Consider the following 26,226-nt stretch of genomic DNA (forward strand, 5'->3'; position numbering starts at 1 on the left):
GACTCGAGGATCCTGGAAAGTGGCGGGGTGATGCGCTTGGGCCGGGAGGCGGCGGCGGCGCTCTTGCTGCTGCCGCCGCCTCTCTTCCCGCTGGAGAAGGAAGGCCAGGGCGAGAGGAAGAGCCTGGGGCGGGGGGCTGCTGCCGCCCTGCGGGCCCGGGCTCGGGAGGGACGGATGCCGCCGCGGGGAGCGCGGCTGGGCGCTGCTGCTGCTGTGGGCAAGAGGACGGCGGCGGGCACCAGCTTTCGGAGAGGCCAGGCCGGCGAAGCGGAGGAGGCGACGCTCAGGAGGCGCCCTGAAATGCATTCCCCTCTCCCTCCCTTCCAGCGGCCATGTTAACCACCAGGAAACCGTCTGCCGGCGCTGCTGGAGCTGGAGGGGCCGCTGGTGCTGCTTCTGGCCCGGCTGGTAAGGAGGGGCGAGGGGGCTGGCCGCGCAAGGCGAGAAAAGCGAAAACAGCTTCTCCTCGCCCCGACCCCCCGCTGTCAAGTGAGAGGGGGGCTGTTCACCTCTGTTCTTGTTCAGCTGCCCTCCCCAAAGTGATGCCTTTTGCTTAAAGGCTGGACAATAAAACTCTGACTCTTGCTTGCCCTCGGTTGGCTTGGGGTTCTTTCCCTCGAACCAGCAGTTCTGACTAACTGGAAAAGGGTTCTTCAGGGCTAGGTTCTGCGGGAGCAGAGAACAGTCCCTCCATTCCCTCCCTGTTATGGAGGGGGGGCGGGGGGGCTGATCTGATTCCCTAGAGGCAGAGGCGCGGAATCAGGAAATTGGATTGGACGAGTGATTATTCCCCCCTCCCTTTCCGACTAGACAGACGGCACAAGGCGCGGGAGGGCGGGGGGGGGGCTGTGACACGCAAATCCAGTTTGGTTGCCTGCTTGTGCTCCTAATGGTTGTGGGTTAATCATGGATGAAAGGTTTAGCCGAGTTAACAAGTGCGGCAACCGCTGTTATTAGGCATCTAGAGATCCAGGCTTCTTTCTGCCTGCCAGTGCCACGTTTGTGATTAGCTCTCTATGATCCCGCAAACAATATTGCGATGGCAGTCGGAGGAAGCAGAGGAGGGGCGCTGGGGAGGGGGATACTTGGTCTCTTTTTCCCATGTCGTGAACCACTTGTCTCTACATTTGAACCGAAGCCTGCTCGATCCGGCACGGCTCTCTATGGCTCTCAATCGGTCTCTTCTCCTTTCCTCTGTAGGCAGCAGGGGAGGTGAAAGTGCTCGACAGCTACAGTCTTCCCCGGGGATTGGGGCCAGGGGGTGCTCGCGGACAGGCACTGGGACCGGCCTACCGTCCCCAATCGCTTTGCCGCCGCTCAAGGCCAGCAGTGCCGTCCACACGGTAAGAATGAGAGGTGGGTGGATCGGGGCGGGGGTGGATCGAGTTTTGGTTGCAATGGAATGGCCAAACCTAATCCCTCTATTCCCCCTCCTATCCTCTCCATTCTCAAAATAATATACCGGCCTCCCATAAGCCCCCCACATCGATTGCTCCTCCTCTCCAAGGTATTAATAGCAATAAATGTGCTAGGTACAGTCAGGCTGCCAGCCAGCCTGTCTGAGTGGGATCTGTGAATGTGCCAGCAAAGGACACCAACTGAGCATGGAGGAACCTTATTAATTATACAAGGCATGTCTCAACACCTCTTGGTCCTGTTACCAGTCTGGTTTCAACAGGTATCCTGCTGTATGGGGGAAGGGAGGGGAAGGCAACTTGGAGAGTCACTTGGGAAACCTAGAAGTGACAGATCTCACAGAGACTGTTGGGGACGTTGGGTGGAGGCAAAAGAGTCGAGCTACCTGTGCTGAGTGGTTTCAGAAAGTCTGTTTTGCAGGTAGCCACTTTCCCAGGTTGAGCAACAAATCCTCCAGGGAAGCCGTTTACTAGAATCCACTGCTCAAGTTGCCCTGTGACACAGAGAGTCTGGCAGCTTGAGCAAAAGTTTGCACTTACCTGCAAGGCTGGTTTAATGTGCTTTATGGATATGAATAGGAAAAAAATGATAAAGAAGCAACCTGGAAAGCTGACATAGAGATGACAGGCGCATGCGGAGAAGCCACTTTGAAATAATGAAGGCCCACACTTCAGTGAAGACCAGGCAGTATGGTTCATTGAGCGTTACTGAGAAACAAATTGTTTTGAAAATGAGGATAGTCATTTGGAGATTAAAGGGTGACCATTCTCTGACTGAGAAATTGGGACTGCCCTCTTAGTTGTCAGACCAGCTTGGACCGATGGCCCCTTTCCAGTGAAATAATGATATCTATATTCAGATACAGTATGTGGGCAAGAGACTGTAAACACAGTTTAGCCAAGGAAACAGGTGGCATTATTTTCAGGGCTGAGTTTCTCACATTATCTTCCTGTTCTAGCTAATCTGCTAGGAATGGAACTTCCCAAGCATGATGATCTATTTATGGAGGGTGGGGAATGATAGCCCTGAATGGATGGCAAGGTGGACAGAAACGGCATAATAACATCTTTACACTATTTGCATGTTTTTTGTTTGAGCATCAAACAGCAGTGTGTGTACACATGAAAATACAACTCTCGTATATTGATTTGAAATAGCAATATTTTTATTGTTTTTTTAAAAAACGTTGAGAATACTGCTAGTGAATGAACTGAAAATGATAATAGGGTGGTACTTAATTTATAAAAGAGAGGGACTGGGGGAAATTCAAGGGCACTCATCTGGAAGTGACTGAGTTCTGTGAAAGGAAGATTTTTGCCTGCATCTTAACATCTGCATTGGTTTGGTTTGCCATGCACCAGTTGTGTTTGTGTTATAAACTTTAGGAATCAATACATTTAATATGCAAAGATTTAATATACATGTAGTGTGGTGGTTGCATATATGTGGAATATTGCATAGTTCACACCAGAAGTGCTTATGTAAAACTGCATGCATGGGTGTTAACATATTGTACAACTGTATTGTCTTTACCCACCCAGTGCAAAGGTTATATTTTATGTAGAACTGGCTGTAGGGGGAGGAATTCTGGATCCATATACATTCTGGAGGTGACACATTCTGCTCCCACCCCCTTTACAGGATGGATGATTAGTTATTATCTGGAAATTACACTTATATGGGAAGTTGCAGCTAGAGATGGGAGATTTCTCAGATTCCTAAATGATCTCATGTGTGAAAGTGCTGTGTACCATAAAAGACTCTTTGGCTTGTGTTCTGTATTTATGGCAACCTGTGTTGCTAAGCAGATGGACTGCTGCATGTTATGAGTGGAGATTTCTTAGACTGTGTGGCTTAACTCCACCCCCACCATCTCTGTTACACTGAAACTGCAACTGTCTTATTGATTACAGGGTATCCTCACTGTGTTTGAAACTGTCTCACTAATACATTTCTTTAGATGCTTTCTAAATTCTTCCCCTTTGGCATTCTCCCTAAAACCAGCCATTGCTTTCCAAATTTCAGTAACACAGCAGGTAGAGCCCTGCGTTTGGTTACTGGGGTTTGTAACCTTTAAACCATAAACTCAGTACGTTAATAGTCTTTGTCAGCAATAGCCCAGTCTGTTAAATCCCCAAGGGGATGTTGTGAATAAGGCACTTATTCTAAAGGTTTCTGATAAATGGGGAGAATGTTGATTAATAATAGCTATTCCACAATGTCTGTATCCTTGCCTCTTGCCTGTTATTTTTCTAGTTTTTCTCTTAATTCTCCAAGCTGCTTCTAAGATAGCCACAATTCATGTTTGAAGCAAAGATTATTTCCCTCATCCAGAACATGTGAATTCAGTGCCACATCACTCTTGTCACAGTTTTGTCCTTTCTTACTACACTTGTAAGAGATGTTCCTTGGAATCCTTTCATTAATCTTGGTGCTGTTCATAACCAGGCTTGTAGAATATGATATTCCACCCTAATTTAATCCACAGTGGTCTTTTCGCCAGTTCTAAGAGAAGTTGATTCACTTATTTAGTACTGCACTTAGCAATTCTGATTCTTTCAGAGATGGCTTATACATTATGGCTGCCCATGAGAATGTTGTATTAAATTGGCCCATGTGCTACTGTGACTGGCAATTTATTTTATTAAATTTATATCATACCCTTCCCAAAGCAGGCTCAGAATGGGTAACAAGGTGTTATATAGTCATTAAAAATCAGTTAATACATAATCATTAAAACAACTAAAGTAATTAATTAAAAGATGGTGAAATAAATAGAACAGGATTTCCCCCACATGCTGGACAGATGGTAATGGGAGTCATCAGTTCATATCATATTAGGACTCCACATGGGGTGGATGGTCAGGGCAGCTACTATGCAGGGAGGCCAGATAATTGGTGTCCACCGCCTCAACTAAAAGCCTGGCAGAACAGCTCAGTTTTACAGACCCTGTGGATCATCAATAAGTTCTGCAAGGCTCTGATCTCAGGTGGGAGCTGGGCTTTTTTTGTAGCAGGAGCTCCTTTGAATATTAGGCCACACAACCCTGATGTAGCCAATCCTCCAAGAGCTTACAGGGCTTGTCTTTCAGAGCCTACTGTAAGCTCTTGGAGGATTGGCTACATCATGGGTGTGTGGCCAAATATGCAAAGGAGTTTCTGCTACAAAAAAAGTCCTAGGTGGGAGCATGTTCCACCAGGTAGGTAGGTATGGTATGTAGAAAGCATCTGATCCTCATGGGAATCACCATGCCTGTGTGCATCTTTTTCTACCAGTGCACCTTAGTGTTCTGAAGCCCAGATGGAAAATTCAAAGGTTGTGTTCCACTCGGTCCACCTGAAGGCTGAGCAACAGAAGGGGTAAGGCTTGCCTTGCCTGTGAGGTGTGGTTGTTGGTTGCTGTCTGGTCTTTAGATGAGAAAACATTAGGTCTGTCCTTCACTTCAGGGAGAAAAATATGAGGTTCTTTTGAGAGTGTTGTATTCTTGTATACCCTGTGGCCCTGCGATCTGTGTTTTTTTGTAACAGCAATTTTTCTCTGATGCAAAGACAGAATTGAGAATAAGAGTATTACTTGTATCCTGATTTGTATTGGTTGTTTAGAATTAGAGTTTCCTGGATAACATTTATTTGTGTACCAGGTATTTCCCTATGAAAACCTATGTCACAATAACAGTGCACCTGTGTGCAGGTTTACTTAGCAGTAAGTCCCACTATATTCAGTGGGGCATACTCTTTGTTAATAATAATAATAATAATAATAATAATAATAATACATTTTATTTATACTCCGCCCTCCCCGCCGAGGCAGGCTCAGGGCGGCTTGCAGGACATGTTAAGTGTTCACAGGGTTGCATTGTAAATCTGGTAGCCATAAAAGTCACTGGGATCCAGAGAAAGCACTAGGAATACTTTGACACTAAGAAAATTTTATTCCATCATAATCTTTAATGGACTGGAGTCCATTGTCAGAAGCTAAGGAAGATTCAGTGTTTCCTGCTCTCTCCTAAATTTCGTGATACTTAATGTGATTATACTTAGGATTTCAGCTTTACATTATTTACAGGAAGAACATGTGCATTTGTCAGAATTTCTTTCTTGTTAAGAGCTTCTGAGTTGACTTGTCATGCTGTTTCTTTTGTATGACTTTTCACGCTGTTTCTTTTGTAGGACTAGCTACCATGGAGTAGATGAGGTAGGTGGCTGCCTCGGGCACTACCTCACCTACAGTTATCGAATCTCACCTACAGTTACAGTTATCTGAAATGTTGTAAGATGGAGAACCAGGATTGTGGTATTTGATGTTCGACACAGTCCATGCTGAATTTTAGTACTACATTTTGTGGACTGTTTCCATAAGATTAGTTTAGGCTGTTATTCTGATATTAAAGTATTGGTAGTAGGTGTAGCAGGTATGGCTGTCTTGCACAGGGGCCATAATATGAGAAGGGGTGCAATGATACAATAGTGCTGGTAAGAAAGATAACTTACTTGTGAGTATACTTCTTGGCCTAAGTCATACTGGGGGGCTCTGGCTGATAAAAGACACCTTCATTCCTAAAGGCAAGCTAGACCTGGAAACTGATGTTCCAAGAACATGTGAACTAATGTTCCAAAAAATTATTAGCAGCAGAAATGTAATGGACAATTTTTGTGCCACAGGCAATCCTCAATAGTATACCAAAGAACATGTTTTCTTTTTTGTGGCAAGCAGTATGTACTAGTTTCATACAAATGGTATATCCTAGTTTCATCTTATACTAGTTGCATTCTTAATGACAGCCAATCTTGTGCTCTTGGTAACATTACTGGATAGAAGTGCAATAGGACTGGGGTGCAATACAATCAAGAGCATTTTATAGATAATCTGGATTTGGACACATTTCCCTATTGCTGATACTCTCAAAAAGGTCATGCTCCCCTCTCCCCAACAATTTTTCTTCAGCAAGTTTGTTGCATCATATGCTTTCCAACTGTTTTGATACATATATTTTGGATGATTTCATAGTCATTATCAGCTGCTACTTTCATACGATGAACAAACTCTGATGATGACAGTAGCAGCCAAATTATCACTTGATATCTGCAGTAACTTTATGAAAACAAAGCCCACTTGCATACCGTAGGATCACTTATTGCAGATTCATTGGCCTTTGAACAGGGTTGTGGGAGGGTGTAGTATGTTAGCTGCTCAATCTAGTGTGCAGCAAAATTTCAGAGTTATTTCAGTTTTCTGCTACCTATTAACCATCAGAGAACCATCAGATACAAATCTGATTAAATAAATAAATAATGTTCTGTATTCCTCATGTCTTGGTGCTTGCAGCCATTTCCTCTATATCTGTGACAGACAACTGCAACTTCTTACTTCTGTAACAGACAACTTCAGCTGTGTAAAGTAAAACCATTATCTTTTATTCCCAGAATCTTTTTCGAGGGAAATTGTCTCTACAAATCTTACATAAAGAAACAAAACCATTATATGTCCCTCTCTATCTTTGTTGTGATTTCTAGATCATTGTGTGACAGAGTGGAAACAGTTGGATTCTTAAGGTTAGCATCTTTGTGGATGCTTTGTGCTGTTGCAGTGCCTAATAGGGCTGATAAATAGTAAACCTTCAGACTGAAACTTGTGCTGAAGATATGCCAACAGACCGTAACATGGGGCTTTTCCCATATATTCCTTCATTTCTTTTTACGATAAGAGTCCTTTGCTTTGGGGGCCTGTAAAACTATGCTATTCCCATAGGCAGGTATAATTAAAACCTTTTAAAACATTGCAGTTAATTACATAATGGTTATTGTTTTGAAAAAGAACTTTATTAAATGCAGGCAAATCATCCCTGAATAACCTATTTAAAAGGATAACAGACTCATTACAGTTAGGGAGACGGAACAGGTAGGAAATAAGAAAAAAAAGACATTTACTTTTCACCATTATTTCCATGCATAGAGAGAACCAGTGTGATGTAGTAGATAGGTGATTGCGCTAGGATTTGTAAGACCTGGGTCTGCTCTGTCACAGACACCCATTGGGCCAGTCACTCTGTCAAATATTAATCTATGTCACAAGATTGTCATTGAGAAGATGAGGAGGAGAAAAGGGAAATGTGTTGTAAACCACAGTAGGTCACCCTTGGGAAGAAAAGCAGGGTATAAATATTTAAATTTGTTTACTTTGAATAAATAAATGACAATATGGGATTGCAGTGAGGATGAAATGAAGAGGGGGAGATATGTATGCTACTATGAGCTTGTAGTGGAAGGGTGTGCTAAATAAATAGCATACTATAAAAACAGTTTTTTTCCACTCACTTCTATTTGTGTCCTTACCAATATCACTGCTCACATGTATACAGATTACAGCTGAAATGAATTCAGTAAAGAGTGAAGTGTGCTTCACTTGATACCCCATATGCTCTGCTATGATGAGAAGTGCAGCTGCCACCAGCTGTCTTGAACTGTCCTAGAAAGGGAAAGATCTCCTAGAACAGCCTTTCTAGTACTTAACTGTTGCTTTCATAAACTGTTTCTTCCCTATCAACTGACATATGGATTCTGCTTTATAATATGGTCTTGTTTGGACATAACATTTTTCTTTAGCAGGATGTCATGTAACATGAAAGTGCATCAGGGTTGCCAGCTCTAGGTGGAAAATTCCTGAGGATTTTGGGGTGGAGGCTGGAGAGGACAGGGTTTGGAGAGAGGAAGGACCTCAGCAGGGCAGAATGCCATAAAGTCCACCCTCCAAAGCGACCGTTTTCTCCAGGGGAACTGATCTCTGAATTCTGGGGCTCAGCTGTAATTCTGGGAGATCTCCAGTTCCCACCTGGAGGATGGCAATCTTCAATACATGCATATAATTTTTAGGTGGATCATGAACAGGGCTTTTTTGTAGAAAAAGCCCAGCAGGAACTCATTTGCATAATAGGCCACATCCACTGATGTCACCATTGACTCACACTGGGCTCTTTTTTGTAGAAAAAGCCGAGCAGGAACTCATTTACATATTAGGCTACACCCCCTGGTGCCAAGCCAGCCGGGACTGCATTCCTGTGTTTTCCTGCTAACCCCCCCCCCCCCCTGATCATGAGTAACTTATTGGCATAGTTCCCATAAAAATGAACTATCCAAGAATTCTGTAGTGGTGAACTGTTCGAATAAATTTTTCAAACATGTATGCATTTATTGATATTAACAGAGAACTGTTTCCTTGCTGATGCAAAATGAAGCTATGTTTGATGTTCTCTGCCATCATTACTGGAGAAACTCATATGTATTCTATTTAAGAAACTATTATCCTCCTTTCCATAGCTTATAGTATTTATGCAAATAATTTAAAATGTGAAAAACTATTACTACCAAGATCATTAATATCTCTAGAATCTCACGAAGACTGAACTAATGTACATCATAATCCTATGTGCATTTACTCAGAAGTCATTCTGAGTTGAACTGTGCTTTCATTAAGAGACATATGATTATAACTTTAGCACACCTAAGCGTTCATATGATTATAACTTTAGCGTACCTAAAAAGTAGCAATGTAGTTATGAGATGATTGTGTTTAAGAAGAGAATTCCAAAATCAGAAATAGTGGCCTTTATAGTTGTCATCTGCTTAATTCAGAGAGAGGTAAAGTTAGTGTTAAACTAAGGGGCCCTGTTGTAGATCCAAACTGGTACACAGGTTGATTGGAGGAAAATGAGTCCCTTACAGTGCAATTCTGTGTGATTTTAGTGGACTTCATAAGATCGCACTATTAGTTACTACGGCTGCTAAACCTCCCTGGTGGAGGTGGGGTCCCCTGCCACCAGACCCTGCCTCTCAGCCACCAGTTAGCTGGCTGGTGGAGGGACTTACCAGGAGAAACAGGAAGGCCCAAGCCATGTTGCTGGCATCACGCAGGAAGTTATATCATGCTAATGACATCCAAATGACAGTCTGGTATTTGTGCAAAACTCTATGGCAAAAGCTGATTATAACAGAGTTTTTGCACAAATACCAGAGCATCTCAGCAATGGCACAGCATGATGATGTCACTTCCTATGTGATGCCTGCAACATGGCCTGGGTCTTCCTTTTTCTCCTGGTAAGCCCCCCTTACCCTGCTGGTTGCCAGCAATGTCCTGACAAGCCTATTAATTACTGGCAAACCCAGGCCATTATTAGTGCCATCCTAAGATGGACTGCTCAGGCTGATTGTACACTGTGCAGAAGATTCTCTCTCAGTGCACATTTAAAAGTGTCCATCTTACATTTCATACTGCTGTCACTTCTGTCTTGCTTTGCATTTTATGAAGTCATGTACGTTCACTTTCTTGAATTGGCACCGAAAGTGGTTTCACCCCGGACTTGCTCCTCACTTTGCAAGAGTACTTTTGAACTGAGGTTTTCCTGAACATCCAGATCTAAGTTTGTCATTGTAGAACTTTCCCTCTGAGTTTTCAAGCTTCTCCCCAAAGCCCCATCCATCATTTGCTTGCGAGAGCACTGATTCAGGAAGATGCTAGATGTGTTGCTCAGAGGCAAGTCGGTGTGTGCTCTCCTCCGAGCTGGGTGAGAATGTGCCCCAACTGGCTGCTCTTGCCTTCAAGATGAAAGCAGCCAGGCAGGGCATCAGCGCAGCTTCTCTAAGTGCTACTTGGAGGAGAATGCCTCCACAGTGCGCTCTCAGAGGTGCTCCACACCACTGAAAGCACACTGCACAGGCCTGGTTCAGCTGGAGCCCCCGCAGCTCTCCTTCCATGCCGCATAGCCTGCTCTCCCCACAAGCAGAAGTGCGGCAGTGGAGCAGGTGCTGCTCTGGGGTGCTTGAAGCCCTTGCACTGGGCCTGCCAGGGTCCCAGGCAGGCAAAAAGAGGTGGCAGCAACATGCGCTTCGCTCAGAGGTTGCTTTCCTTTGCAAAGGAAAGTGGAGAGGTGCCCTGCCATCCCCTTCACTTGCCTGGGTCCTGGGTAGGCAAAAGTGATGGTGTAAGGCAACAATGTGTGCACAGCCACGAGGGGCAGGGGTCCTTGCCTGGGGCAGCAGGACCCATGACCGGCACATGGGAGTAGTCAAGGTAGGTGGTAGCCTAGGGTGCCACCTTTCCTACGGGGCACCCCCTTTCTGCTACTCTTGGCTGAGAGCAGCTGGATGGCGCATTGGTGGCACTCTTCACCAAGCCCGGTTTTCAGGCCTGCAGCTATAGGGGGGCCAGGCCCATCCTTTCAAACGCTACTTCCAACTGTATGGCTCCTCCATTGGAGGGCCCCCAATCTTTCCCCTTTGCTTACTGCCACTTTAAACCAGTAGTAGCATTGTTGCTGGTCTTTTCACTTTTTTCTCTCCCCTTCCCTAACACAACATGCAGAGCAAAGGGGGTAGGGAGAGTCAAGAGGCCTGTCTCTCTGAGAGAGGGGCACATAAGAAAGGGGTAGGGGAGCGGAGCTGCTGTAACTGCCCAGGCAAAGGGGGTTAGCTTGTAGTACTCAAGGCACCTTACAGTGCCAAGAGCCCAGGGCTGCCAAACCAGGTGCCCCCCCCAAACGACAAATCCTATTTGAAATATGAAATCCAAATATGAAATCCTGGCTACGGCCCTGCCAGCTTCCCTCACAAGGGAAGCTGGGCTCGGAGGAGAACACATTCCACCCAACTGCTCTCGCCTTGAAAGCAAAAGCAGCCGAGCAGGGTGCGTTCTTCAAGCTCAGAGGAGGAGAGTGTGCATGGCCCCAGCCAAGCAGGACACCTTCTCCTCAGAGCTGGGCTTCCCTTGCAAGGAGGAAAAGGTGCGCACTGCTGCAAGGGGGGCTGAGGTCCTTGCCAGGGGTGGCATCTCTCCCCTGCTCCAGGTTGTTGGCGGCTCTGCCCACTTCTCCCCCCTCCTGGAATAAAAGCCCAGTTCCAAACAGAGCCAAAGCAAATCCCATTTTTTGGTGGTTGAGAGTATGTGTGCGACAGCAGCACCTTGACTGGGGTTTCAACCCACCCCTCCCCACCCCACCTATGGCCAAACAATCTTGAGAGACAGCTGAATTGAACTTCCAGCCTCTGGGGGGGGATGAGGTTCTGCAGGCTTTATTCCTTTTTTGCAGATATAGATGTAAAACTGCAAAAGCTGAGGAGCAAATTTTTAAATGTGGAAGCATTTTGAATGATGTGAATCTGTAGCAGGCAGATTCAGTGCAGAGTCAGTGCTCATCAAACCTGAGTGTAGAAACAACCTCAGAATCTTAATGAAGTTTACTAAATGGGGCTTATGTGCAGGAAAATTCCATTGGGATACACTACTTTAAAGGGTAAGCCCAGCATTTAAATTGTGTCTGAAAACAAACTGGAAATGAGTGCAGATTTTAAGGAACTAAAACAGTGGTTTTAAGGAACTGAAACAGCAGCCTGGCTGCTGTATTTTGCACCAATTAAAGATTCCAGATCTTTTTCAAATTGCAGTAATCCAATTTGGATGTTGAGTATAGGCAGGGCTTTTTTGTGTGGAAAAAGCCTAGGAAAAACTCATTTGCATATTAGACCACACCCCCTGGTGTCACCATTGTTTTACACAGGGCTTTTTTGTAGAAAAAGTCCAGGAGGAACTATTAGGCCATACCCCCTAACATCAAGCCAGCCGGAACTGAGTTCCTGTGTGTTCCTGCTCAAGAAAAGCCCTGAGTTTAGGTAATTGTGACAAGGTCATGTAGTAAGTAACTACAGTTCATCTGTTTTGCTTTAGAGATTTAATAGACTGCAATATTTTGGACCAAGTTTGTTTTAAGTGGCCAATAATGCATTGTAATTTTCTGATGTATTATTTTCTTTTTGGAAAAGTTAAATTAGAAAAAATTATTAAAATAGAATGGGATACTGATGATTATTTCCTAACTTGGTGGTCTATGAAGATAAGAAGACATCTGTAATTAATCATGTTTCAGTTTTCAAAAAAAGTTTGGAGTATTATAATGGGTTAGCTTTCTTTGTTATAAGCAGTTTCCCCCCTCTAACTTATTTTATGCACAGTTCTAAATTGTTGAAATTTGCTTACTGTGCATGAAGTTTCCTACAATGGCAGTGTTACTGTTAAGGAGTCTGGAGAACACTCTGTTAAATATATTGAACTCTTGTCCTTTACTTATATGTAAAGTTACTAAGTTGCAAGTGTATGCCCAAGCTAGAAGAGGTATTTTTTTATAGAATTATTAGCTTTGCTATTAGCAGGAAAGTGTTATGCATCACAAGAACATTGATCTTATACTTTCTTTGTCCCTCAAATCCATCGGCGATAGTAAATTTAAATTGCGAGATCTCTTGAGACTGTAAACCGCACAAACTTAAACTTGGAAAAATATTACCAGCTACAGTATTTCCAGTAAATTAGTGCTATTAGTTTACATCCAGGCCCCATCGTGAGGGAGCTGAAGGCATTTCCATTCATTTATCATGGGGGGAGATTTGCTGTTGTTTATTCCTGTGTGTCCCAAAATAGTGTTTCAGTGGATCACAGTCTTCAGGAGGGGCATTTTGTGGAATGCAAGGTAGTACAGACAGAACAGAAAAGCCCCCTTGTGCTACTTTTAAGCTGTGTTCTGCAAACACTCTTTAGAGTTTTATCAAGATCACACCATGTCCTAAGTACAGCTTCCTAAGCACAGCAGGTTTGCTTTAGTTGGCATTGCCCTGCAGGGAGTGTTGGGTGATTCTTCATTCACTTAAGTAGCAGTAAAGTACAAACTACCTTCCCATGTCAATTTAGTGCACACTTTAGAACATATTTCATAATCATCTGCAGGGCTCAGTGGTTTCATAGCACAGGTTTTTGGGCTCCTCTGTAGAAAAATCAACACAGGAAGTTTGTAGACTTCTATTCTGCTCTGTCGACCTCATCATCCATGCTGGAGGTTACCCAGTTTGTAAGAATTCAGCTTTCCTCCTGAAATGTGCTGATTAAGTTGAAGAATTTATTTTTGGATCTCACATTCAGATAGGAAATGGCATTGTGCATGTCAGCATTTGTAGCAGTGGTTTCCAAATTATTTTTAAAAAGCATACATACACTTGCTGAAGTTTAGTCTGTGATTGGCCCATTTGTCAATTTTCAGCTTCTAACCAAGAAGTGAAACTACATTCACCCTGGCTAGAGACTGGCTTTTGGCAGCTGGTGATCCATTCAGAGACTTCTGTGATCTGCTAATGGCTATTGACTTGGCTATCGATTCAGCATGTTGCCAGCGAGTGTATGATTAACTTCATACTTTTTATTCATGTTCCTGTTTTTATTCATGTTGCTTTTTATTCAGGCTGATAATTTTCTGCAACATTTTTTCAGAGCATCTTGGTTTTGGAGAACTAAGAAATAGCTCCTTCTCTATTTGTGAATTGTTTCAGAGACTAGGGCCTAAGCAGTTCTTGTGTTTGTGGAATGAAACTGACAGTTGTACTACTTTTCACAACCTTAGGGATATTTTTAACAAATAGTCATGTTAATCTTACCCTGTTTGGGGGAACAACACTGGATAGGTAGAGGGATACTAGGACCTGATGCTATTTTCCATTCTCATTATGAATAAAAGTACTCTGCTTTGTTGTGAATCGAATATGATTTTCCTGAATTGATATAAAAATAGACTATTCCCAAATTTGTGGTGCATTTCAGTAGTTTCAGTACAAAATAAAGCAAACACTCCAAGAAAGGTACATGCAAAACTGGTACAAGTGATCAGTTCCAAAACAACATCAAATCATTGTTACTTTCCAAAAATGTATGATAAACTTTATGGTCAGGGGCCTGTCTATCTGCGGGATCGCCTTTCTCCACATGTTCCCCGGAGAGCACTGCGTTCAGGGACAAAAAATCTATTGTCCATCACTGGACCAAAGGAGGCTAGGTTGCAACTGATGTGAGCTAGGGCCTTCTCAGTGGCAGCACCAGAACTTTGGAATGCTCTCCCGGAGGCCATAAGGGCCCTGCGGGATCTCTCTACTTTCCGCAGGGCCTGTAAGACTGAACTGTTTCGACAGGCCTTTGAGATCTAACCAGGAGAGAGCTGCCACCCTACATCATTATAGAGTACCATGATCACCACTTATATTATATTGTAGTGCTACAGCACCATGAAATGAAATGTTTTAAAATAATTTTAAACTGTAGCTATTTTTTATTGGTTTAATTTGCAAAATGAATGTTGTTAGCCACCCTGAGTCCACTTGCGGAGAGAGCGGGATAGAAATTTAAAGTAATAATAAAATAAAATAATAAATACTGAAAGTAGCCATAAACTATTGTGAAATGGGAATTTTTACTCTGAATGTAGGTATCTCAGAACTCGGATTTCCATCACATCTCAATTAGACTTTCAGTTTTAGACACAAGATTTCATAGCAACAATGATAATCTTATCACATTGATGGAATATGAAAGGATTTTATGGTATATTCACATACAACATGATGTTACACTTTCATGTGAATAAGATTTTTTTAATTTAAAATATTTACCCCACTTTTTGTCTAAAAGTTTAATGTGGCTAACAATGCAACAAGAAGTTGCAAGGACACAAAACAATACCAAGTCCATTAACAAGATAAAACCATGCACACTTTTTTTTTTTAAATGCAGTGATTAAAATAAAGGCAAATCTGCCAAAAGAGATACAGCCCTAAAATAAATAAAAATCCATTACCAGGTCACCAGGCCAATATCAAAAAGCCCTGCCAGTAACCCATTACCATCCCTCTGACTGGATATAAACATTTCCAAGTCGTTAATAACAGTAGATACTTTGTCTATGTGGCTGAAGAAGCAAAAGGCTCCTTATCTCAGCTGAAGCAACACACAGGTTCCATGGCAGTCTCTGATCAAGATTTGTTATTTTCTCTGTCACAATCCCTGTTAATAGCAAGCAAGCATTCTTGCCCAGCTTTCACGGGCACTGCATGGATACTCAGTAGCACTTTCACAGTTGGAGATCTCCTTCAGCATAAGGGCTATAGATGACAATGATGATGATGATGACTTCCCTCAGGTTGGATTGTATCTCCAGCCACAGAAACGGTCCATGATGAAGGTTTGGGAATAACTGGGTCAGTGGTGTGGCAGGCAGAAGGCAGACATGTTCCTCTATGGATAGAAGTGGAAGAATTAGTTTGGCAAATTTCTCAAATATAAGACCAGAGAGCTCCATACCCTCAGGCTCCTTGCGGCAGTTCAGCTATCTACTCATGGATAATGATATCATTCAGTTATTCAGCATTGGTCAGTTCAGATTATCATGGGCCTGAATGTGTGGCAGTCTCTAGTCATGGTTTAATTTTTCGCAGGCTGTATTTGGAAACCATTTACTTGTTTCAGCTAAAGTTAAGGGGAAATACAATGGATAGTTGCTTCACATATAATGCCTACGGTTGCACTAATATTTACCTCTCATGTATGGCTATGGACATACTGACTTCTAACATGCATAATGAGAGCTTATAGAAAGCACCACTCAATGTAGCTGGCCAAAAGTCATTGCAGGAAGAGTTCTGCAGGCCTTGTCCAGGTGCATGAGACTACCTCTGTACCTGTACCAGCAGATAGAAAGTAGTGCTGTGAGGATTGAGTGCAAATCACTGGCATATGCATGCATGCCCACCAATATGTCACAATTTGTGACTAAAAACAAGTTCAAGCTGCAGCTACTATATGTGAATTCATAGAATCATAGAATTGGAAGGTACCTCCAGGGTCATCTAGTCCAACCTCCTGCACAATGCAGGAAATTCACAAATACCTCCCCCACACACAAACATCCCCACAATTGAATTATGATATACTTTTATTGAGAGTTGGAGAAGGGTGTTGTTGTGCTGTGATTGAGAGACCATATCTGAAATAAGAAAAAAACCCTGTCTGTAAAAAGTATGCCCAGGGTACTAGATCTCAGGGTCTTTTCTGTGTAGTTCCCCATCTCAAGATTACTATCTTGGCCTATCCTAATTTTCATCTCAGTTGTTTCTCTGTCAGTCAGTTGTGGTTCATTGGTCTGAATTTATGTGAGCTTACATGGGGTTTGTTTCAAGAAGACTTCTCAGGGAGATTTTTAACTAAAGTGAAATGGAAAAGACAAAGTGTTCCATAACCCTTTCACTCCCTAATAGCAGCTTCCTTTATGGCACTGTGCTTTGCTTAACCCCAACCAAACTAGTTCTAATGTCAAAAGATGGGCTGCTTGTATGAACATGTCTTTGTGTATAATCGCTTATGTAAACAAAATAGATATGCCTCTTGTTTGCATAGGTTGATGTACAAGGCACAGTTTATATTCTATATTGTCCAGAGGTGTATACATAAGAAACTTGGTGGTACTACTACATGTGTGAACTAGACATTGGAAGGAAAGTATTTTACTCAGTCATTCAGTTGATATTTATTGATAAAATGAGAGTCTGAATACCACAATCTGTATTTTTGTGTTTTGAGGCATCACTGTGTGGCCCATTTTTGATGCTCATTATCTCTGTTTGTAGTTCACTGTGATATGACTTTATGTGGGCTGATCTTTGAAGAACAGATACGTGAATCATTGGCTAGCTCCATTACACTGTTAACCTAGCCTTCCTCCAAGGACCTCATTCTGTTGTGTAGGTTTGCTTTCTCCATTTTAGACTGAGAGATAGTAGATTAGGCTGAGAGATAGTGACTAGCTGAGGATCTTACTTTTAGTATCATGGCTGAGTGGGGATTTGAACTTGGGCCTCCTAGTTCTACATTCTAATTACTGTACCACATTATTGACCATCACTGCAATTCTGGAAAATACTACCTTTTTTGGGGGGGGCAGTTCTGATATGAAGCTTATCAAAATCATTGTTCTGTTAGTAGAAAGGGTAACAGCTATGGGATGGAAAACAGTCTCTGATCCTCTGGTTAGATAAAACTTGCATGATATATTTGAAATATATTCTTGTTGTTTAGCACCAAATAGAAGCAAGAAAACCTAATCAAATACTACCTGTATTTTCACATATGCCTCATAAATAATCTGATAGAAGAGGTGATAAATGGAAATGCAGCATCTTGATTTATAAAATATATTTCTTGATAGTGATATGCTATTTCTTCTATATATATTTAATACAGAATCAGCCGAGAAATAGTGTGCGCACATTATTCAATTGCTGATTCTGCTGCATATCACTCTTACATTATCCTCAAATGGTAGGATGGCAGATTTGCAACAAATTTTGCTCTGCTAGCTGCTACATAATGTCAAATTAAGGGGAGGCACAGAAGACAAAAACATAAGTAGAAAAGTGGGACCACAAGACTTGCAGGGAGGATTCCCATCCTCTCCCACCTCCATGGGCTTCTGCTCTTCCTCCCTCTGCCTGCTTCCAGTGCTTCTGCTTTGGTTGTGGTGGGTGCAGCAACAACTCATGTACCCCCTGCATTACAGACCCAGCAGAACCTGGGGGAGGAGCATGGCTGCTTCATACCAGAAACAGCTGAATGTTACTGGAATTTGGGGTCCTCCTAATATTTTGGTGGAATATTAGCTCTTAAGGAGACTTTGGCTTGCAAGAGGTGGTAACAGGGGGTCTTTACACTAATTGTCTACCAGGATTTTTACTTTGAGAACTCTCAGAATTAACCAAACTGTTACTTAACCAAGGCAGCTTATTTTATTAATAGAAATTAATCAACTAATCCACACATACAGAAAATAGATTCACACTGGAAACAAACACACAAGCTTACAGAAAATATAGGGGTGAGAGGGATATAGCAAGGATTTGGGGAAATATTGTTACCATCCGGAGGTCCAGGAGTTCATGAAGGATATGAATATGGAAAGTGGCTCAAACAGAGTTCGGGGGTGCAGTAGGGCTGCCAAGCTGCTGCCAAGGGTGGGGGATCTGCTGCCCAGGAGGGCCCCAATCTGCCAGCAGGGAGCAGGCTGCCGGGGGGATCCCTGCCCCCAAAGAGCCCCATCAGCATGCACCATCCCCGGCTTGATGACATCGCCCAGAAGTGATGTCATCGCGCTGGGGATGCTCTAGGACTTGCACTAAAAACTCTATGGTACCATAGAGTTTTACTGCGAATCCTAGAGCATTTCCAGTTTGATGCTCTAGGAATTGCGGTAAAACTCTGTGGTACCATAGAGTTTTACTGTGAGTCCTAGAGCATCCCTAGCGTGACATCCCCGGCACGATAACTTCACTTCCAGGTGACATCATCATGCCACACGCGAGGAACAAATCCCCACAGCAGCATAGGGACTTGGCAGCCCTAGGGTGCAAATCTGTAGCAGGAAAAGACAAGACACCCTGAGCATGTCCAGAATGTCTCCTTACATTGGCAAAAACATAACCTGGAGTGTTAAGTGGTTTTGTTTGATGGGATTTCCATTGTGTAATGAGGGTGAGTTAAATATTTCCCAGCTGCTATATAGAAAAGTGTAATGTTCTATGTTTACTCAGAGAATGGGGCCAGGATATGGGTTTTGGTTTTTCATGGTTTCATTTACTCGGTCCTCCCTCAGCCTTTTCTCCTGACATTGTTGCTTCATGGAGTCACAGTAAATCTGTTTCAAACACGGATCAACACATGCTCTAACTCTGCTGCCGGCTCTCCAGAAGGACCGAGCAAACAAAACTATGAATAATCCTGGGGATACAGTTCCTTATTCTCTCCATCAGAAATTTACGAGTGGAACACCTAAGGGGACCATCCCAAATCACACAGCTTCAAACTATTGATAGGCAGTCGCCTTATGGAACTTTTTGTAATGATTGTTTGGGGGAGAGAAAAGCACCTTTTGTTCCAGGTTATATATATATTTGTTGTCAATTTTATTCTTATATTGCATTAAATAGAATGCATGCACACACTGGAAGTGTGAAGGTGTTGTTATTTACTAGTGGTTTTTTCTGTAGATTTTCTTGGTGAAAGGGGGGGCTGGTAGGTCCCATAGCCTCTCCCCTGCTTGCCTCCAATTTTGACACCTTGATGGGGGAAACCATCACTGTCTCAAAAGCAGCAAGGCTGGCAGGTCCCATGCCTTCTCCCCCACCCATCTCCAGTTCAGCAGTTAGGGGGTGGAACACAATGGCTTCTGCTTCTTCTCTCACTGTCCCCTCTTCCTCATGCATTCCCTGTGTCCAGAGGACAGCTGTGTGCTCATGCACAGACAGTTTTTCTCTGTTTGGTGTTTTGTTTAATAAGCCACCTTTTTTACCTTTAGGTTTTTTAAAAGTATCTACATGACTCCCATCCATGGATTTAAGTAGGGCTGGCTCACCCACTAGGCAAATTAGGCATTTTCCTAGGGCGCTGGGAGGAGGGGCACCGAATTGGGCTCTCCCCACCTCAGCATACCCAAGACAAATGCCTAATTTCCGTCGTCACCATGCTGCTGCCTCCCCCCTCCCCTTCTGCAGCACCATGCTCTGCCACCCCCTCCCTGATATGCTCAGAGGAGCGCCGCTAGAATCAGCCCTCCCCCTTTCGACACGGCCCGGGCATCTCAGCATTCTCTCTTAAGAGAGCACTTGACAAGGAAGCGAAGCCTTCTCCAGTGCTCTCTTAAGAGAGAACGCTGAGATGCCCAGGCCGTGTCAAAGCGGGTAGGGCTGATTCTAGTGGCGCTCCTCTGAGTGCACCAGGGGGAAACAGCAGAGCGTGGTGCAAAGAAGGGAAGTGAGGGGTAGCAGCCTGGCCTGAGGTGTGTGCGCGTGAGTGTCTAGTGGCACGGTCATCAGACAGTGAGTCTGGCTGGGGCGCCACATGTCCTAGGGCTGGCCCTGGATTTAAGTGTCTGCAGATGGAGTCATGTTTTCTGTTAGATACATTGATATGATAAACTGTTGTTGCTTCGGGTTTTTAAAAAATCTTTATTGATTTAGACTCAGTCATAAGAAATGAGCTTAAAACAACCACGAATGTTACTTTTCTTTCACCCATTCACCTACCCCACTATAATAATAAATTGCAAGATCTGAGTTATAACTGTGTTTCAGGTACAAGTAATTGTAATATAGGTAAAATATTGCCGTCAAGTCTCATTAATACCTATGGTAATGGAAACATAACCCTGACAAAAAGGAATGCCACTGATGGGAATGTCTAACCAAAGAACTGGGACAATTCCTCTTCAGGATAGAGTGGAGAAGGAGAAGATTTGTAGCCTGAGGGTGCTGCTGTACTGAGGCCTCCTGTTGAATAAACTGGTTGCTGTGGTGGCCAGGGGCCTCTTTCACCAGCTTTGGCTGGTAAGACAACTGCAGAAAAGATCTCACCACAATGGTGCATGGCCTTGGGAACATGTAGATTAGATTACTGTAACGCATTCTACATGGGACTTCTCTTGAAGACTATCTGGAAGCTACAGCTGATACATAATGCTGTGACCAGAATGCTGACTAGAGTTGGTCATAGGGACCATATCACTCCAGTCTTGTTCCATATACACTGTCTCCCAATATACTTCCAGGTCTAATTCAAGATGCTGTATAGATCTTTCAAATCCTATACAGCTTGGGGCCATCATGCTTGAAGGACGGCCTATTCCCCTATGAACACACCCCACCACTCTGGTAATCTTCAGAGGCCTTGTTTTGGATGTCCCCATAATCTAAGACTAGAAAGATGGCAACTCAAGAAAGGGCTTTCTCAGTCAGTGCCAAAATTTTTGAACTTCCTCCCCAGTAAGATTTCTCTGTCCCCCTCTAACTTTGTTTTCTGCCAGCAGTTGAAGACTTTTTTGGTCTTATTAGTCCTTCTCTATCTTTGTGTGTGTTTTATGTATTTATGTGTTGTATGTTTTATTTAATTGTTGTAAATATTTTGTATGTGTGTTTTAACTGCTTGTTAATATTTGAAATGTTTTAATGTTTACAGTCTTGGGGACCCTGAACTGTGTGAAAAGATGGCATATAATTGTTTTAAATTAATTAATTGATCAATTAATGGGATTTAAAATGACCATCAGTTTTGGGCTGGGAGATTATACATACCTTGTTCAGCTGTAAGCCAAAATGCCCTCAAAATGAGGATGGGGAATTGTCAGGTGGGCACCTGGCTTAATCAGGATCTTTTACCTGTGTATACAGGATTCCATGTCCAGAAATTAATGCTTAAAAATATTAGAGGCTGTAATTAAGTAAAACAATTAAAATTTATTCCAGAAAAATATAGGCTTACATACAAGATAAAATACTCATAAAATCATTCATACAGTCCTAAGAAAAATAGATAGAGATATAGAGACATCACATGGGTAGACAAACAGGGTGATAATTACCGATTGTAGTCTTCAAGAAGGCTCCAATGGCGACGGTAGAGGATGGGGGAAATGGACCCAAAACTGATCAGGAATCGGGGATGGATCTAGACAGCGGAACTAGGATACTGCTAGATGCACACATGAGTGGAGTTGGGTCAGAGGTTAAATAGACTACCTTAGACCCTCAGAGGATGGGAGGTACGCGGGAGGAGAAAGGGGAGGCTCTGCAGTGACCATAAGGGCTGGACTTCTGCAGTAGCCAATAGCAAGTTAATTGGTGGCACCTAATGGGGTGCCCATGACTGACCAATGAACAAGCTTGGTCCAGGGGTACCTGGTTGGACTTTCAGGTTGCAATGGACCAGGGTGAGGCTCCAAAATGACAGTTGGGGAGAAGAATGGGGGAGATTACTGGGTGGGGAAATGCTTAAGACTATTAAACTTATCTAAAAGGGTGACAATAGAGAGCCAAATCATTGCCTAGGTAACACCCGGTTTGCACAAAGGAACTTGGCTCTGGCTGAAGATGGTCTTCCTCTTTTTCAGTCTTCTCCTTGCTACCAGTCTTTGTCCTGGGTTTCGTTGGACAAAGGCTTGGGTGGTCTGGCAGGATCCATGCCTGGATAAGCTTGATGGTTCGTTCCATAGGTGGCTCACATCTGTTGCGTACGTGTGCCTCCCGCTGTCCTGAAATGGAGTCTTGGTACTGCTGGAAAATAGCTGGTGTTAGCCTCCCAAAGTGGATTCTATGGTCAAGGCTGAAAACCACTTGGTCTGGATAGGTCCTAACGGCGCGCTTTTCTTCTGCTCCAAGATAGAGATGGCGTTCGCCTGAGGCGACTGGAAACCATCCGCTTTCCTTGCTGGCGCTCTTCCAGGAACACGGAGCGCTGCTTTAGCGTTGTGGCTGTTAGTAGTCATAAGTCCTTTCCATTCTGGTAGGCAAACCCACGTCCTTCTGTCAGATGTGTGAGAGCTCTGTCTCCAGGCTCCAAGATGGGTGACTACGATGTTCTGGAAATTAGGGGCATTTCCTTACATAGCACACAAAAAATGTGGGAGGGGGGGAAACAGCCTGGGAATGCATTTTAAACTGGATGGTTGCAACTGATTAGTATATTCATCTGTATATTTAACTCATGTTGTAGCTCTCAGATTATAGCTGATGGAAATGTTATACTTTCTCCTGGATAACACTGACTCTTGTAGCATTTGACTCCGTGCTTCCTAGTGTATTTTACTTTCCTAGTATTTTACTTTCAAAGGTAATTTAAGTATATTGGAAATCTAACTAGTTTTCCCTTCACCATTTAGACCTTCCAGCCTACTAGACTAATAGAGACCTCTGGTTTCAAATGTCCAAAAGTCACAAGGCAATGCCTCAAAGTCATGTAGTGAACGTGAAATAACTTTTGCCTTCTGAATTTTTAGACTTTTGGGTATTGCAGTTTGGGGAATGGAGGAGCTCTGGGAAATGAGGGGAAAGAGGGAGTTCTTCCGAAAATTAACATTATAGAAAGAGTGGGACTATGTATATCTTTATGATTTTCTTTTGCTGTAAAGAACAGCTGTTGAGTGCAGGACAAGAAAGGGCCTGTTTAAACTTTGCCACCTGTTTGTCATCTTAGGATTCTTGCTCTCTCACACACACACACACTTTTCTCTTAGGCAGGATATATGGGGAGCCACAACTTCTATCCTTCTGGTAGAAAAGCAGATGAATAGGACTTTTAAAGGTCAAATAGTCTGCTTTTCATGATAAACGAAAGTCCTTTGAGTAAGGAATAGTTGTGGAAGAATACAGAACGAATCATTTTGCTCCCAGGGTAGGGGTCAGGTTTATTGAAGTTTGGGCATATTCTATGTTAGTGTATGATTCAAATACACATATCGTTTATTTTATTAAATAAATGTAGTAAATAAAATGAATTAATCTAATAAATTTAATTTCCCCAAGAGAGTTTCCATATAAAAGTAGAAAACACAGCTCAGTGTATTACTTAACTATATAAATATTACTCACCTACAAAGCCTGTTCTTCTGCATCCACAGAAGCTGTTCAAGAAACAGTATTGTATTACCAGTACTGTATCTTTACAGAAAGTAGTCATTTTTGTTAACAAGTGTTAGAACAGAGTGGTTGCATTGATTAGAGGGTCTCCTGTGGCAAGTAAATTTGGATAGCCTGTAATGTGAAGGCTGTAAAGCTGAAAGTATTTAAACAGTAGGATAGCATGCTATAAAATGAAGTTATTTATGCACAACCTACAGGTTTTGGGTATTTGTCAAGTATTGAATGGGTTGAGTTGAGTTCTGTTTCTCCCCATATTGTGACTTCTGAGCTAGATTGCTTCTGCCTGCAATCTCTAACTGCAGAATTATGTTTTATATTTTAGGTTGGTGGAAATAAGCACACAATGAATGAGCACCTGCATGTTGCCAGCCATGGGCAGATCCAGGTTCAGCAGCTGTTTGAAGACAATAGCAACAAAAGGACAGTTCTAACCACACAACCCAATGGGCTTACAACAGTAGCAAAATCAGGATTGCCAGTGGTCCAAGACAGACAACTGGACAGTGCACACAGGCGCCAAGGGAGCTCCAGTTCTTTGAAGTCTACAGAAGGGACAGGGAAGGTGAAAACCTCTATTATGACACCAGAGCAAGCCATGAAGCAATACATGCAAAAGCTAACAGCCTTTGAGCATCATGAGATTTTCAGTTATTCTGAAATATATTTTTTGGGTCCAAATGCAAAGAAGAGGCAGGGTGTAATTGGTGGTCCAAACAACAGTGGGTATGATGATGATCAGGGATCATATGTGCAAGTACCCCATGATCATATATCATACAGATATGAGGTCCTGAAGGTTATAGGGAAAGGAAGTTTTGGGCAAGTGGTGAAGGCCTATGATCACAAAATGCATCAGCACATTGCCCTGAAGATGGTGAGAAATGAGAAGCGCTTTCATCGCCAAGCTGCTGAAGAAATTAGAATTTTGGAGCACTTAAAAAAACAGGATAAGGACAACAATATGAACGTTATACACATGCTGGAAAACTTCACATTCCGCAACCATATCTGTATGACATTTGAGTTGCTGAGCATGAACCTTTATGAGCTCATTAAAAAAAACAAATTTCAGGGCTTCAGCCTGCCGTTAGTTCGCAAATTTGCCCATTCAATTTTGCAGTGCTTGGATGCTTTGCACAAAAACAGAATCATTCACTGTGACCTTAAACCAGAGAACATTCTGCTGAAGCAACAGGGTCGGAGTGGTATCAAAGTCATTGATTTTGGCTCTAGCTGTTATGAGCATCAGCGTGTCTACACTTATATTCAGTCACGTTTTTACCGTGCTCCAGAAGTAATCCTTGGTGCTCGTTATGGGATGCCAATAGACATGTGGAGCTTGGGCTGCATTCTAGCAGAGCTCTTAACAGGTTATCCTCTCTTACCAGGAGAAGATGAAGGGGATCAGCTGGCTTGTATGATAGAGTTATTGGGCATGCCTTCCCAGAAACTATTAGATTCATCCAAAAGAGCAAAAAATTTTGTGAGCTCAAAGGGTTATCCCCGATACTGTACCATTACCACCTTGTCAGATGGTTCTGTGGTGCTCAATGGTGGTCGTTCCCGGCGGGGCAAATTACGTGGCCCTCCAGAGAGTAGAGAGTGGGGGACCGCATTAAAAGGATGTGATGATCCCCTTTTCCTCGACTTCTTAAAACAGTGTTTAGAATGGGATCCTACTCTGCGCATGACACCAAGTCAGGCTTTACGGCATCCCTGGCTAAGGAGACGTTTGCCAAAGCCTCCAACTGGGGAGAAGATGTCAGCAAAAAGAATAACAGAAAGCGCTGGTGCTATCACATCAATTTCCAAGTTACCTCCGACTTCAAACTCAGCATCAAAACTGAGGACTAATTTGGCACAAATGACAGATGCTAATGGGAATATTCAGCAAAGGACAGTGTTGCCAAAACTTGTAAGCTGAGTTTGAATAATCCAATGCTGATTTTAAAACGAGAGAGATACTATGTCACTGAGCCTTATTCTCATGAAAAAGTCGCTCAGATTTCTATTTTTATTTGCTCAGTAACTTTAAATGTTTGTATTTTTTCAATACTCACTTTAAATGTATAAGAAAAATTGGTTTTGATTTTATAAAAAACATGGGGACAATGCTTTAAGTTTTTATACTTTTTTAAAAAAGAAATGTTTTTCTTCTGAACAGTAGCTAGCCTTACTATGGAACTAGTGTGGCACAATAATGGGTCAGTGGCAGGCCACTGATTACAGCATAACTACCATGCATTATAGCCTGATAGGGGGGAGTGTTTTTATGACCCTCCACCCCACCCCCATTGTTCATATTGGCTTTTCACTGGAGTGAATCTTCCATACTTTTCTGTTTCTGGTTTTTGTTTAGCAGTATATTCTAATCCTGCAAACACTTCCTGCATTCTTCTCTTTATGATATAGAAAATATTCAGGGGGTATGAGTGAGGTCTGCATGATTGTTGGTAAAATGTGTATCTATATTCTGGCTCATTAACCAATTTC

At 42.9% G+C, this 26,226-nt stretch overlaps 1 protein-coding gene across 3 annotated transcripts; it reads left to right on the forward strand.

Annotated features, from left to right (window-relative positions):
- DYRK2 (dual specificity tyrosine phosphorylation regulated kinase 2) lies at positions 1-25,847 on the forward strand. 3 transcript variants are annotated; one of them, XM_060245015.1, is made up of 3 exons: positions 2-408; positions 1,201-1,343; positions 24,056-25,847. In XM_060245015.1, the coding sequence occupies exons 1-3, from the start codon at positions 333-335 to the stop codon at positions 25,655-25,657; spliced, it is 1,821 nt and encodes a 606-aa protein (XP_060100998.1). In that variant the 5' UTR covers positions 2-332; the 3' UTR covers positions 25,658-25,847. The 3 variants fall into 3 exon arrangements, with proteins under 3 accessions (XP_060101000.1, XP_060100998.1, XP_060100999.1); XM_060245017.1 differs by lacking the exon at positions 1,201-1,343 and having other exon boundaries at positions 1-408; XM_060245016.1 differs by lacking the exons at positions 2-408; positions 1,201-1,343 and adding an exon at positions 1,619-1,678.
- The last annotated feature ends 379 nt before the right edge of the window (positions 25,848-26,226 follow it).

Source organism: Heteronotia binoei, chromosome 8, assembly GCF_032191835.1.
Source record: "Heteronotia binoei isolate CCM8104 ecotype False Entrance Well chromosome 8, APGP_CSIRO_Hbin_v1, whole genome shotgun sequence".
In the NCBI taxonomy this organism is placed as follows: Eukaryota; Metazoa; Chordata; class Lepidosauria; order Squamata; family Gekkonidae; genus Heteronotia; species Heteronotia binoei.